The 14,600-nt window shown below is 37.3% G+C and overlaps 1 protein-coding gene across 1 annotated transcript; it reads left to right on the forward strand.

The window, feature by feature from the left end:
- The first annotated feature begins 238 nt into the window (after positions 1–238).
- On the forward strand, positions 239–14,249 carry swap70a (switching B cell complex subunit SWAP70a). Its single transcript, XM_084404458.1, has 12 exons — positions 239–431; positions 970–1,110; positions 4,131–4,304; positions 4,379–4,606; positions 4,748–4,894; positions 7,532–7,640; positions 7,728–7,909; positions 9,775–9,882; positions 10,555–10,721; positions 10,814–11,012; positions 13,004–13,100; positions 13,180–14,249. Exons 1-12 carry the CDS (start codon positions 336–338, stop codon positions 13,296–13,298), a joined length of 1,767 nt encoding a protein of 588 aa, XP_084260584.1. The 5' UTR covers positions 239–335; the 3' UTR covers positions 13,299–14,249.
- The last annotated feature ends 351 nt before the right edge of the window (positions 14,250–14,600 follow it).

Raw genomic sequence — 14,600 nt, forward strand, 5'->3', positions numbered from 1 at the left:
TTGAAATGCTAGTACACTACATAGTAGTTAAGACACTTAAAATAAAGTGGGACCAAAGTTTTTTTTTTTGTTTTTTTTTTCATATGGGATTTCCTGTTATTTACATGGACTACGCAAATGTTATTAGTAATGCCCACATACAAATAAAAAACCCAAAGAACACATAATTTCGGTTGTGTTTAGATTATAGTTTTATTTGTAGCCTATGTAAATATGTGAGATCATGTTGTAAAGCAGTGTTGGTCACATGACTCTGATGTTGCGCTGACTGACTGACTTGAGTGAAAAGGATTAGTTTTACACGCGCTCTGACATCCTTCACTGAAGTTATCATCATGATATCCCGGGACGAAATACTCAAACCCATATGGTACGCCTTTACTGCTCTGGATGTAGACCGAAACGGGAAAGTATCCAAATCCCAGTTAAAGGTAAGTAATCATTTTAAATACTACCCCTTTAACAACTCCAGAGATCACAGCGCGCGCACCAAAGGGCGCGCACCTGTTAGTTTCCGTGTATCGAGACAGTCGTTTAATCCACTGAAAAATTAAAGTTTGTCCATACAGATGATTTAGCGTACTCATAAGAGTTGTTTCCACGGTGTCTTCTACTTATTTATTGAAACAGACCTTATAAGGTCAATAAAAATGAAGTAAAAATCAATTGTCAATTACTCATCATCTGGTAGAGAATTTCTCAAACAATACCGTTGTTCAACACTACTGGCAGTTGCATTAACATTAGGCTTAATTTTCAAGATATTTGCAGAGGATAATATAATGAAAGAGAAAGAGATGCAATACTTCATTTGTTTACTAATTTTTGGAATAACGCTTGATCAGTCTTGCAAGACTTTCACAAGGGTGTATGCATATGCACTGAAGGGGAGAGACTTATTTTATCTTTATCATCTGGTTGTTTTATCCTTTTTGCATAGTGAAACCATTGCTGTCTGTCTCTCTGAAGGTGCTGTCTCACAACCTGTGCACCATACTGAAAATCCCTCATAACATTTCAGCCTTGGAGGAGCACTTTAAAGATGATGATGAAGGACCAGTGTCAACACAAGGGTACATGCCCTACCTGAACATGTTCATACTTAATAAGGTAACAAATACACTGTCTCTTATCAAAGCGTAGACCTTCCTCTCGCCAGACAAGCCTGTGTCTGTTTTAAGAACAGACGTTTATTATTTCCTCTGGAATGAGGCTACACATTATTTCTCATGACTCACGTAGAGATATCCGTGTGTGTGTGTGTGTGTGTGGGTGTGTGTGTCTGCTTTTCTGTACCAAGACAATCGATGGGGTCAGAAATCTAGGATCCAAAATCGAATTTAAATCTGGAAATTAAAAAAAAAAAGTAAAAAGATTGTGCACTATTTTTAATCAAATACATCTCTGACACTGATCATGTGACTCTTTGTACAGACGTTCCACTGAAGCACAAGATGCTCTTTGGATAGTTCTGCTGCTGGATAAAATGATCCTGTCAGTAATGCAAAAGGCCAACATACAAAATACCAAGGCTCAGAAATTCATGTGCATTTTTCAGTTCAACTTCAATTTTTATGCTGATAAAACCATTATAACTCTTTAAGGTGACTTAGCTACACGTACATCATAGTAATAACAGTTAATTATGCATAATTGCAAGCAACTAACCCTAAACCAAAACCTAACCCTAACATATAGTAAGTACATGTAGACTAGTTAATTGATTTTACTCAGTGTAATTACAGTTACAACATCACCTTAAATAAAGAGTAACCCATTTATAATGTAAAATATATTGATTTAGGAAAAAAATTAGATGCAGAACCATCTTCATGAGTGGTCTTAAACTTTTGGACCCCATATTTTTTTTAAGTTATTCATCAATATTTAAAATTGGAAAAATTGTTTGTGAATACTAAAGAAGATTAACCCTAAAAGGGCAAAAAGACTGTAGGGAAGTTGATGTCCATGGGCCGTCACTTATGACTCACAGGGCATGAGACTTGTTACTCACATATTGATGTCTCCTGAAAATGGAAATAAAATCAGTCACTTCAGTGAGTGTTTAAAATGTAAATTTAGTGTGAGATTTCATGCTGATTTAAAGTCAGCACTAGGAGGTTTGCCAGTTACCATGTATTGTCTTCTAGTGTTATACTATTAACAGTCATGGTATTTTAGCTGTGGGTTCAGTTTGCTGCTGATGAGATATACGTATGTATACATGCACACACATACATTCTTGTACAGCTATCTTTGTGAGGACATTCAATAATTCACCTTACCCATCACAACTAAGTTCCTAACCTTGAACCCTTACCTTAAAGGGATAGTTCACCCCAAAATGAAAATTCTGTCATCATTTACTCACCCTCAAGTTGTTCCAAACCTGTATGAGTTTCTTTGTTCTGCTGAACACAAAGGAAGATATTTGGAAGAATGTTTGTAATCAACAGATCTCAGTCCCCATTGACTTCCATAGTAGGAAAAAAATATACTATGGTAGTCAATGGGGACTGAGATCTGTTTGGTTACAAACATTCTTCCAAATATCTTCCTTTGTGTTCAGCAGAACAAAGAAACTCATACAGGTTTGGAACAACTTGAGGGTGAGTAAACAATGATAGAATTTTCATTTTTGGGGGAACTATCCCTTTAAACCTAGCCTTATCCCTAAAACCAAGTCTTGACCCTTAAACAGGCCTTTAAAAGGATCACAGAAAATGAGGATGTCCTCACTTTACTCATTTTGTCCTCACTCTGATGGTCTAAAATTCAGACTGTTCCTCACAAAGATAGTTGTACAAGTACACACACGTTGGGTTTCCGTGTTGAATGGTGACATATCTTAATGATTTGTGATTCTACAGGCACACCTTATCACATTGTTGGTCAATTGCATTTATTCACTGTTGTCATTTTGTTGTTGATGTTGTTTTTTTGGAAGTTTCTATATATTTTCATCTTAGAAGTGAATAGTAACTTGCAAATAACTTACAGATAAAGGTTCTTTATTGGCATCGATGTTTCCATGAAGAACTTTTAACATCCATGTAACCTTTCCATTCCAGTACATGTTCTTTATAGTGGAAAAAAAGTTCTAAACCCAAAATATTTCTTATATGGCATCGTTTTGGGAACTTTATTTTTAAGACACTGCAGTATGATTTGTTTTCCTCCTCACTAAACCATGCCACCAGTCCAGTACACGAGGACGTGTTACAGTGTCTTTAAAATAATTTATTTCAATCCAACGTCACGTTCTTAACTGACTGAAGTGGAACCTGTTGTGCTCCTCGGTTTCTCTTTGTGCGTTCAGAAATGCGGTTTCCATCCTGTCAGCTCAAACCTGTTTGACCATCCTTCTCTGACTTCTCTCCAAGGAATTTTTGTCCCCAGAACTGCCACTGGATGTTTTTGTTTTTTTTTATGATACAAAAGATACTCATGCAAACACATCACGTACAGTATTTCTTCACCCATTCTGATGTTTGGTTCGAACAACATTCTAAGAAAAGTCAGTAAATATATGCCCAATGTACCGTGCTAATATTTTCTCTATTGATTTAATTTTACAGGTGTTTTACCCATATTTTGAAATACAAACTTAGCGGGAAACGTATCCTACTGGTAATTTTATGCTAGGACCGTATACGTTTTTCTACAGGATTATTTCTTATAGTGAAAAACCAAACCCCTTGTCCATCTCTGCATGCTTTTATGCACTGACCATATTTAGATCTTTTAAGTTTTCATAATGCCATCAAGACTATATCTACTTCATTATACTCATATTGTACAATCCCCTTTTCTTTATAACATGTCCTACACCTCATATACTCCATAATATCAGCTCTTTGGTATCAGCTCTCTGGAATACTTGATTCTGATTGGTCAGTTGTGGCATTCTTTGGTCAAATATCTTTGTATAATGACTACTAAATAATACAAATATTATAAATATACAAATTGGCCATGTTCACACTTGAAGTTCAACAGAATTCCTACTTGCCTGCCAGTATTATCTTTATAGAATAAGTGGTATAAGACAGAATATTAATTCTGCAGAAAATATATGACATTGTAGCCCTTCAATTAGATTCAAGTCATTTTTAATATTTGAATGGCAGATCCAGCCCAACTTTGACTTCATGGAGCTGAACAAGATGTGCTGGACTCTGTCTGCACCAAAACACATCAGCAACATGAATCTGCTCATCTCAGACGTTGATGCCTTCAAGGTGTGGTGTATCTTCAACTTCCTGTCTGAAGATAAATATCCACTGCACATTGTCGTCGAGGAGGTTGGTCCTAGTACTTTTAATTTTAGGATTCCTTGTACTTATGGAAATAATGAGGTACTTCTGTATTGTTACAGCTTGAGTACTTCCTGCGCAAACTATTTGCAGCAGTGGGTTGCAGTTGGAACGAGGGCCGATTCGAAGACTACAAAATGCAGCTCAGCGCAAAGAAACGTCATCTGAATGCGTGGGAGCTGATTGAGCTTATTGGCATTGGCCATTTCACCAAGGGCATAAACCCTCAGACTCTCTCCATGGGCATCAATGAAGTCTGTCAGGAAATTGTGCTGGATGTTATTAAGCAGGTGGGAGTCTGTGTTAATGCATTTCATTAATATGGGGCATTCTAGGTCTGCTCTTGACTGTACAAGACCACTGACTAGCCTGGAGAAATGAACAGATATCTCTGACAAATCATTAACTTGGTATCTTTTTTATTCAAAAAGGGCTATATGATGAAAAAAGGCCATAAAAGGAAGAACTGGACAGAGCGATGGTTTAAGCTCCATCTCAACTACATATCCTATTATGTGAGTGAAGACCTAATAGAGCAGAAGGGATGTATTTCGCTTGATCGCAACTGCTGTGTCGAGGTAAAAGATAGATTTTTTTTTTGCAGTATTTGTTGTTCAGAGTTGAATTTTAAAGGTATATCCCAATGCATCCCAATTCGCCTACTTATATCCCCTAAAAGTAGATGCGTTTGACTATGTGGCAGAAAAGCATGCAAATTTTCTGACATATTACTACATCAGAACTGTCTTTAATGGACACCGTAAACTGGCCTGTCAATCATTTTGCCTTATATATATACACACTCCACATTTCAGTTTATTTAATTTATGCTACTCAACAATTCTTCCTACCATATTGGAGAGAAAAGAAGTAGCATGTTGATCTGTCATCCGTGTATATACAGCGGGGGAAATAAGTATTGAACACGTCATCATTTTTCTCAGTAAATATATTTCCAAAGGTGCTATTGACATGAAATTTTCACCAGATGTTGGTAACAACCCAAGTAAGCCAGACATACAAAGAAACAAACAAAAATAAGTTCAGAAATTAAGTTATGTGTAATAATGTGAAATGACACAGGGAAAAAGTATTGAACACATGAAGAAAGGGAGGTGCAAAAAGGCATGGAAAGCCAAGACAACTGCTGAAAACTTACAGTAATTAAAAAGCAATCCAGCTTTACAGTCAGTGGAAATTAATAACAGCTGGTTCAGTCCCAAATGATGGCCTACAAAAAGGTCTCATTGCCAAGGTGTCACACAAGACACATCTCATGATGGGTAAAAGCAAAGAGCTGTCTCCAGACCTTCGCAACCTAATTGTTGCACACATAATGATGGCATTGGTTATAGGCACCATTCTAAGCTTCTGAATGGTCCAGTGAGCACTTTTGGGGCCATAATACGGAAGTGGAAAGACAATAATTTCACCATAAATTTGCCTCGACCAGTGCTCCTCGCAAGATTTCTGATAGAGGAGTGAAAAGAATAATCAGAAGAGTTGTCCAAGAGCCAAGGATCACTTGTGGAGAGCTTCAAAAAGACCTGCAGATAGCAGGTACTGTTGTCTCAAAGAAAACAGTAAGTAATGCACTCCACCGCCATGGCCTGTATGCACGCTCACCACGCAAGACTCCATTACTGAAAAAAAAGCATGTTGAAGCTCATTTAAAGTTTGCTGCACAACATTTGGAAAAGCCAGTGAAATACTGGGAGAATATAGTGTGGTCACATGAGAGCAAAATTGAACTGTTTGGATGCCATAATACACACCATGTTTGGAGGAGAAATGGCAGTGCACATTACCCTAAAAACACCATACAACTTGGTGTTGGCTCTTGGACAACTCTTCTGATTATTCTTTTCACTCCTCTATCAGAAATCTTGCGAGGAGCACTGGTCGAGGCAAATTTATGATGAAATTATTGTCTTTCCACTTCGTATTATGGCCCCAAAAGTGCTCACTGGACCATTCAGAAGCTTAGAATGGCGCCTATAACCAATGCCATCATTATATTTTGCAACAATTAGGTTGCGAAGGTCTTGAGACAGCTCTTTGCTTTTACCCATCATGAGATGTGTCTTGTGTGACACCTTGGCAATGAGACCTTTTTGTAGGCCATCATTTGGGACTGAACCAGCTGTTATTAATTTCCACTGACAGGGGGCTGGATTGCTTTTTAATTACTGTAAGTTTTCAGCAGTTGTCTTGGCTTTCCATGCCTTTTTGCGCCTCCCTTTCTTCATGTGTTCAATACTTTTTCCCTGTGTCATTTCACATTATTACACATAACTTAATTTCTGAACTTATTTTTGTTTGTTTCTTTGTATGTATGGCTTACTTGGGTTGTTACCAACATCTGGTGAAAATTTCATGTCAATAGCACCTTTGGAAATATATTTACTGAGAAAAATGATGACGTATTCAATACTTATTTCCCCCGCTGTATATATATATATATATATATATATATTTTTTTTTTTATCAGGTTGGATATTGATTATTAATCACGCAAACTCCTTTATCTAAACCTCTCTACTTAATCATCAGTCTTGCACATCCATTTTTATGCGTATATTTAGTTCTAAACTGAATTCTATTTAAAAGCACAATGGGTTGTGGGTAATATTAGTATCCATAGGTCTGCATTTCGAATTTCCACCGAAGAATATCCACATACCTTTAGGACACACTCATTCCAATTTTGAAAGCTATTTTGGATGGATAGTTGGCGAATTGGGATGCAGCAATAGCATATTTTGTCATCATTTACACACTCTCATGTCAATCTAACCCTGTATTATTGGATTATCTTTTGAATGCAAATGTTTTGCAGTATTGTGGCTGTCAAAAAAGGCACCTAAAGGTTTCATAAAAGTAGCTCATACGATTTATGAGATATATTGCGAGTCTTACGATAGTGTTGTGTGAGGACAGAAGTTTTAGTTGTATATATATATTTTACACTTCCATATATTCAAACTTGGCACCTCAAGATGCTTGTTTTATAACATTATGGATTCTTTCATGTTTTGTGGTCATGCTTTCTGATCACACGGTGAGTTACATTTAAATATTCTGAGTGGATTTCTAATGGTAGGACAACAAACAGGTTTGGAACAACATAATGGTGAATAAATGATGACGAAATTTAGATTTTTGGGTGAACTACAGTATCCCTTTCAAATTTCTATATTGCTCTGTCTTTGCAGTCCTTACCAGACAAGGATGGAAGGAAAAACCTCTTCATTATAAGATGTGTTGAGAAAAGTTTTGAGATCAGTGCATCGGATAAAAAGACAAAACAGGAGTGGATTCACGGTAGCACATATCTTTGCTGATGACATTGACATTTTTGTACTGTATATCCACAATCCCCTGCTGAGTTTTTGTTCATGTGTGTGTTAGCAATCCAGGACTGCATTGTCCGCATAAGACAAGGCCTTTCCTCCGCACACCGAGAATCCAGACAGAAACGCAGGGAGCTGAGAAACAGGATGAAAGCTGAACAGGAGATCATGGAGAACAGAATGAGACAGCTGCAGTTGGCCAACGAGAGCAAACAGGCCCAGCTGGAGGCCCTGAGTAAGGTATTGTGGCCTTCCTTGAATCATTGAAAGATACAAACACAAGTCACCAGCAAAATGCCTTAGATTTCAGGCCATTTAGCAGTATCTCTGTTGGAGATGTTGGATTAAACGTGTATTCAGTAGTTGTTTAGCTAACGGTAGCATTGCCTTTCTTTGTGTAATTTGTACCGATACCACAATGCCATCTTTCGACGTGGATCACCACGATCGTTGTTACATCGTTTTATATAAATTACGCCTTATTAGTGAGTTTTAGAGAGCGGTTTTCACAATAATTAATTCCCCTAGCTGTTAGCAACTTGAGCATCTACTCAGGATTTTCTCCGTCATCTAATCTCTCCACATCATGTATGCCGTACCGATGTTTACACTTATTTTTTGGCTGTACAGGTACAGATTCTCCAAAGCACGATTATAAGTGTGTTCCACCGTCTAATTTTCACTCTTCCGATCACCAAACTACCCTGCGCTTCTAGTGTATCTGCAGAGACGCGGCCTCCAGTCACCGCAAGGGTTCTCTTCGACGTTTAGTGAAATTGTGCGTTCACGCCATGTTGGAATTACGTAATTATGGGATTCCGACTTGTTAAAAGCATTCACATCCTTGGAGAACTGCTTCGACTTGTACCACGTGACCGCTGCAGATTCTGTGTGCCGTTGATAGTGTTTGATAGTGGCATTGATAACTATTATGAGTTCAATCTTCATCTCATGTGAGTGTATACAACAATCAGATGACTCTTCACAAAAACACAATTTATTTCATAATGTCTTAAACCTATAAAATTAGAACCATACTAATCAATGCACCTTTAAACTGTATGCATATGACTTTTTGTGCACTTTTTACTGTCACTTCCCCTTTAGCTCTATTATTTGCCTACTTTATTTCAGTTTATAGCCCACTCTTAGAAACAGTTTCACATCCTTTGTTTTTTTTCTTCGTGTTAAACCTTCAATTTGGTTCCATGTTAAACATCTGACTCTTGTAATCCTGTTCGACCATGAAGAGAAAGTTACTGAACCTACTCTCATCTCTAAACTGAAGCTGATAAATCTGTGAAGATATTTTTAGAACATGTTTATGCTAAAACAGCCCTGCTGTCGGAGCCATAGTCTTGTAGATCGTGCTCTGACATGTATTGTAACAGCACTGCAGGCGACAATCCCAACTGTCCTGTCATACAGAAGCAAAAAAGGCCCAAAATATAGCTTTAAAACACGCTCATATTTTAGGACACCTGCAAAGGAGAACTCCTGAGCAATGAAGCCACACTTCCTGTGTACGGGTGGTTTTGACTGTTACCAGTTCCTGTTTTATATCTTCAATCTCAAGGGATTGTTTCATACTTTATCGTCTATGAAGCAGGAAATATGATTATTCCTTGGCGGCTTGAGACTAGTTTGATTTTTATCTCCTGTCAACCCTGCAAGGCCGTTAAACTTGGAAACTTTTGCACAAAACACGCAGTTATAATGCAAAAATGCATAACCAAACATAAGTCTGTGGATCTAGAAAAGTAGTCCCACACAACTAGACAACACTTTTTTTAATATACATAAATAACATACATCTTAAGCACTTCAACAAGTTGCACTAAGTGGCTGAGTGGTGTTCATTTACTTGTACTGTAAGTGCATTATTATTGTAAACGTGTATTTGTTTTTACAAATTGTGGGACGAACTGAAGTGATTTTGTTGAAATTAATAGCACGACATAGCTGCCGTTGATTGAAACTGGAACTTTCTTTTATTTATTAAACAGTGACTGAAGGCTAGTTGTTATTTTATGTTTTTCTCCCTGTACTTTCTGGCTTACAGAAGCCTTGTTAGTTATTGCTTTCATTTTGTCTGGATGTTGCAGGACCTACAGGACACATCAATCAGGGGTGATTTGGTGGAACAGAGAAGACTTCAGAACCAAACAGCATTGCTGGACCGATATAAACGAGACCTGGAGCAGGAGAAAATGGTAATTACAACAACCTAATGTCTTTTTCACAATGACAGTGGTTTTATTGATGGAGGTCACCAGGCTGCTTTTAGATGTTCGTATGGCTGGATGCCATAATTGCTGATGTGTAAAAGGCCTACACTTTTAAAAATCTGTTCATAAATTGAATTTATTGCTGATATTATTTAAATGTAATTTTAGTTTGACATGTAATCGGTTTTCTTGCTGCCAAAATTAATATTTTTTTAATTCATTTGAGCCAAAAGTTACTTAAAAATCTCTGCCGTAATTAAATAAACACACAGACACACACAGTCGGTATGAAACAGAAGTTGCGTTCATCTTTTTTTCTCAATCGTGCATGGATAAATGTTTTATAATAAATACTGCAAAATATATATAAAAAAGGTCAACTTTGATTTTATGGTGACTGTTTAAATTAAGGGTGTCAATTGATTAAAATTCATACAGTATGTATACATAGTTGTGATTCATTTAATTAGTTCTGAACATGTTAATGTATTCGGCTCCTTTTTAAGAAAAAAAGAAAAAAAAATGCATTATTGTATTGAAATGCAGCTCTTTTCTGCAGAAAGGCTGTCAGTTTACAAGAAAGCACAAAACAGTTGCACTTATGTGTGCAGAATGTGTGAAACAGGTCTGATGTGTGAATTTAAAATGGCTTCCTAGGCTCGAATGCAGATGGAGGAGCAGGTGGTTGAGAAGTCCGGTGAAGTGGAGCAGTACTGGCAGCGTATGCAGGAACTGGAAGACATGTACCGTCAGCTGAAACAGGCACTAGACGACGAGAGGCAGGCCAAAGAGGATGAAGAAGTCGTGCGCAAACTGCAGGCCAGGTAACAGTGCGCAAACACCCAGCGTTCAGATTCAGTATGCACAGAAGGGCCACAGAATTATGCAGAACATGTGTGTGTTTTCTGTTTTGCAGTCTGCTACAAGAGGAGGCAAGCAAGAGGACTGAATTAGAGCAGATTCACCTGCAGCAGCAAGAGGTCTTATCCCAGTCCCAGAAAGAGAAAGAAGAGCTGGAAAAAGAGAAGGCAGAGAAGGAGCGTGCCCTGCAGGTTGCACTGGAGCAGCTGGAGAGCCTTAAGCTGAAGAGACAGGGGGCGCAAGAGGAATACAAGGTAGTGGATTTTTTCAACAATTTTATTATGTTCACTTTATCAAATTAAAGGGATGGTTCGGAGTAAAATCAACCTAGGGTCCTTTGCACCATGACCTCGAGCCAAACACCCCCCCCAGAAGCCTTTTTTCCCTTGGTTGAACATTATTAAAGTTAAAGCTTATTTAGAGAAATCTAATTTACCCCACTAATAATGCCCAGAATGGTACCAAACTTTTACAGTAGTAGGTTCTGTACTCATAAAACGAGGCATTGGAAAGTTTGTAAGTACATCAGGAGTTTATTTAAATAACACTTGCCTAGCGGCTTATGCTACCGCTAACCTGGACGTCGAGGTCACTTCAGTGGTTTGGGAAAAGCACGTAAAAGTCAGTACAGTACAGAACCTATTTGTACTACTGTAGAAGTTTGGTACCATTCTGGGCATTATTAGTGGGGTAATTTACGAGATGCATCATAGGATCCGTTAGCGCCTGCACTAAGCCATCCGGCTGATATCTCTAAATAAGCTTTAACTTTGATAATGTTCAACCAAGGGAAAAAAGGCTTCTGGGGGGGGGTGTTTGGCTCGAGATCATGGTGCAAAGGAACCTAGGTTGATTTTACTCCGAACCATCACTTTAACATTCTCCTTTTCTAGTATATTTTGCTTTTCCAAGGTGTTTCATTTAGCTTCTTTTGTACTCTCTAGCTCTGTGGGTCTCAACCAGGGGTCCAGGGCCCCCTAAGGGTGTCAGCAAACTTCCAAGGGGCCCTCAAGTTGTCTTAAAGGGGTCATATGATGCTTTAAAGGAAATGTCACAATGATAAATATTAGCATAATGACTGCCAAAAGGCATGTGCAAAGAAAGAGGCGAGGCTTCAGTGAATTGAAGAGTTGTCGTCAATGCGGTGAGAAAGAAAAAACGCTTTGTCTGGCCGAAAATGGATGAAATTTGGAATTAGAGGTTAAGATTTATAATAAAGTGGGTTTGCTCAGCGCATTTTACAGAGGACAGCTTCCTGAACCTGAAGTTGCAAGTGCCGATCGATCGGGTTGATTATCTGTGCTCTCAGAATCTGACTCAGGCTCGAACTGATGCGATAAAATGACAACATTCTTAACTGTGTTTGCAATTGCTTAAAGCCTTGGAAGCTGAATCTTGCGATTATGGTAAGGGACGCAACGCTTGAGGTGTTTGGCCAATCACAACGCATTGGGTCATTTGGCCAATCAGAGCACTCTGAGCTTTTTGGAAGGTGGGGCTTTGTAGAAATCAGTGCGTTTCAGCGGGACTGGGAACAGAGGAGCTGCACTAACAGTATGTGAAAAATAATGTGTTTTTTGACCATTAAAGCGTAAACCTATTCTATTAAACCCTATTAAACTTTTAAAACCACATCATATGACCCCTTTAAAATGATTTAAAACAAGACAAAACAAGCTTTAAAATAAGCTAAAACAATTAAAAATCAAGATAATAATTTTAGATTTCCACTGTATTGAAAAACCTGGATAAATGAGAACACCTGACTGTAATTGTGTTTACTAAGTGTATTTCTAGACCTGGAAAAGTCATATAAATTAATAAAACATTATAATGCCATGAGCGTTTTTATAATGAATATACATTTTTCTAGCTATGCCAAGCTCTAAAATATTTTGAGAATATGCCTTATCCTTATCTGATAATCGTGTAATCATGAATGACTGGAAAAGTCAGATTCATTGGCTAAAAAATAGTGGGGACCCTGAAGAACATTCAGCAAAAAAGTTTTTAATCTATTGATAATTATTTTAGTTACTTTGGCCTATATACAGACATATATGGTGGGGAGGGGCTTCAAATATTGTTGTGGACAATGACAACCCCTGCTCTAACACCAATGTCCCTCTCATCAAACAGAACAGACGTTGCTTGTTGTTTCCACTTTTATACTCAAATTAGTAAAGTTTCTTTTTTAAACATAAGGTAAATGATCATGATTTTGGTGACCTTTATTGTTTTTCAGGCCGTTACAAAGAAACTGGAGCGGGCAAGTAACAAGACAAAGACTTGGAAACATAAAGTCTCTAAACATGAGGGCCTACTTCGAATCGTTCAACCAGGTGACCGAGTGTGAAGTTTCTCAAATACCAGATACCGTTACCAAAAGCACCATTTTTATGTTTTTCATGTATTTCTCAGGCAGCAAGTCACCTGGTAAAATGACCAACTGGGGACAGGCAGCGTTCACCGAAACAGAGCTGGATCAGATGGAGAAGATTTGGCAGGAGAACAAGAATAGATCATGGGATGGAGAGTAACACCTAATACATCCATTTCCTTTATTTGTGTATTTATTTTTTTTATTTGCCAGGCAGTCCTCATCCTGATCTTATGTTACTGGTTAACTCTATTGTCACTGAATTGTTATGATTTTTTTATTCAACCGTTTATAAATCATGTACTTTGTAACATCTAGAGGGTTTTTCAGATGAAAATGGAAAACAGGAGGCAAACGAACTGGTGTTCCCACGAGTCTTTATAGATGGTTTGCACAAGCACACTCTTCACATACATGTAAAAGAGCGAGTATAAAACAGGAAAAGAAAGCACTCTGATAAACAAAGTGGAAATGAACACATTAATAGTTAGCGGTAGAGCGGCCATCTCTCTCTTTACTCTCTCTCTCTCTCTCTCTCTCTCTCTCTCTCTCTACCTACATGTGTGTGCGTGCTCAGAACAGCATGCATACCCACAATAACCTACCATAGGACGAGTCATCAACACTCATGTCATGAACAGTATTTAACATTATGTGGCAGTTACAGCTTGTATAATGGAACATGAGCAGAAAAATGATGTGCAAGTTGATTGTGTTTCTTTTGTTGTTAATGTAGAAAATGACCACCACACATTTTATACTTATACATGTTGTTTTTAAAAACAATGTTACATATCATTCAACTCTAGTAATTCTAGGTGTATTTTTGATTCACATATTCCTGCTGTGTCCTCTAGATGTCCCTGTTGATACACAGATACACTCAGATGACCCGTTCATACACACATTTTCTGCACACTAGAGCCACCAATGGACAAAAGATACATAACTGTGATACTCTGTAACTCTGAGCAGTGCATTTAGCCTTGATTATTCGTTGCTTTTTAACCTTTCGCTTCAGCTTGTTTGAAAATATATAAAGAATACATTTAGTAGTTTATGATGGGATGTTGTGGTACATTTTGTCTTTAATAAATAGAAGGTGAATTTATTTAATATTGATGTGCTTTTTACGTGCTTTGCATAAGGTATACTTTTGTATAATAATAATAATGCATTTTTCATACTTTTTCTGGGAATCAAACACTTGACCTTGGAGTTGCTGACTCTACTGTTTTTAGCCACAATATATATATATATATATATATATATATATATATTATATTATATATATATTATATATATATATATATATATATATATATATTAAGTATTTTACTATTTTTTAGTACTTTTACTTTTGTATACTTCTCAAATTATTATAATGTTGTTGTTGTTGTTTTTGACTAGGTCTTGCCTGGTTTGTTGTTTTTATAAAACACAGGCAATGTCAATATAAAAG

Source organism: Rutilus rutilus (assembly GCF_951802725.1).
Source record: "Rutilus rutilus genome assembly, chromosome: 3".
Classification (NCBI taxonomy): domain Eukaryota; kingdom Metazoa; phylum Chordata; class Actinopteri; order Cypriniformes; family Leuciscidae; genus Rutilus; species Rutilus rutilus.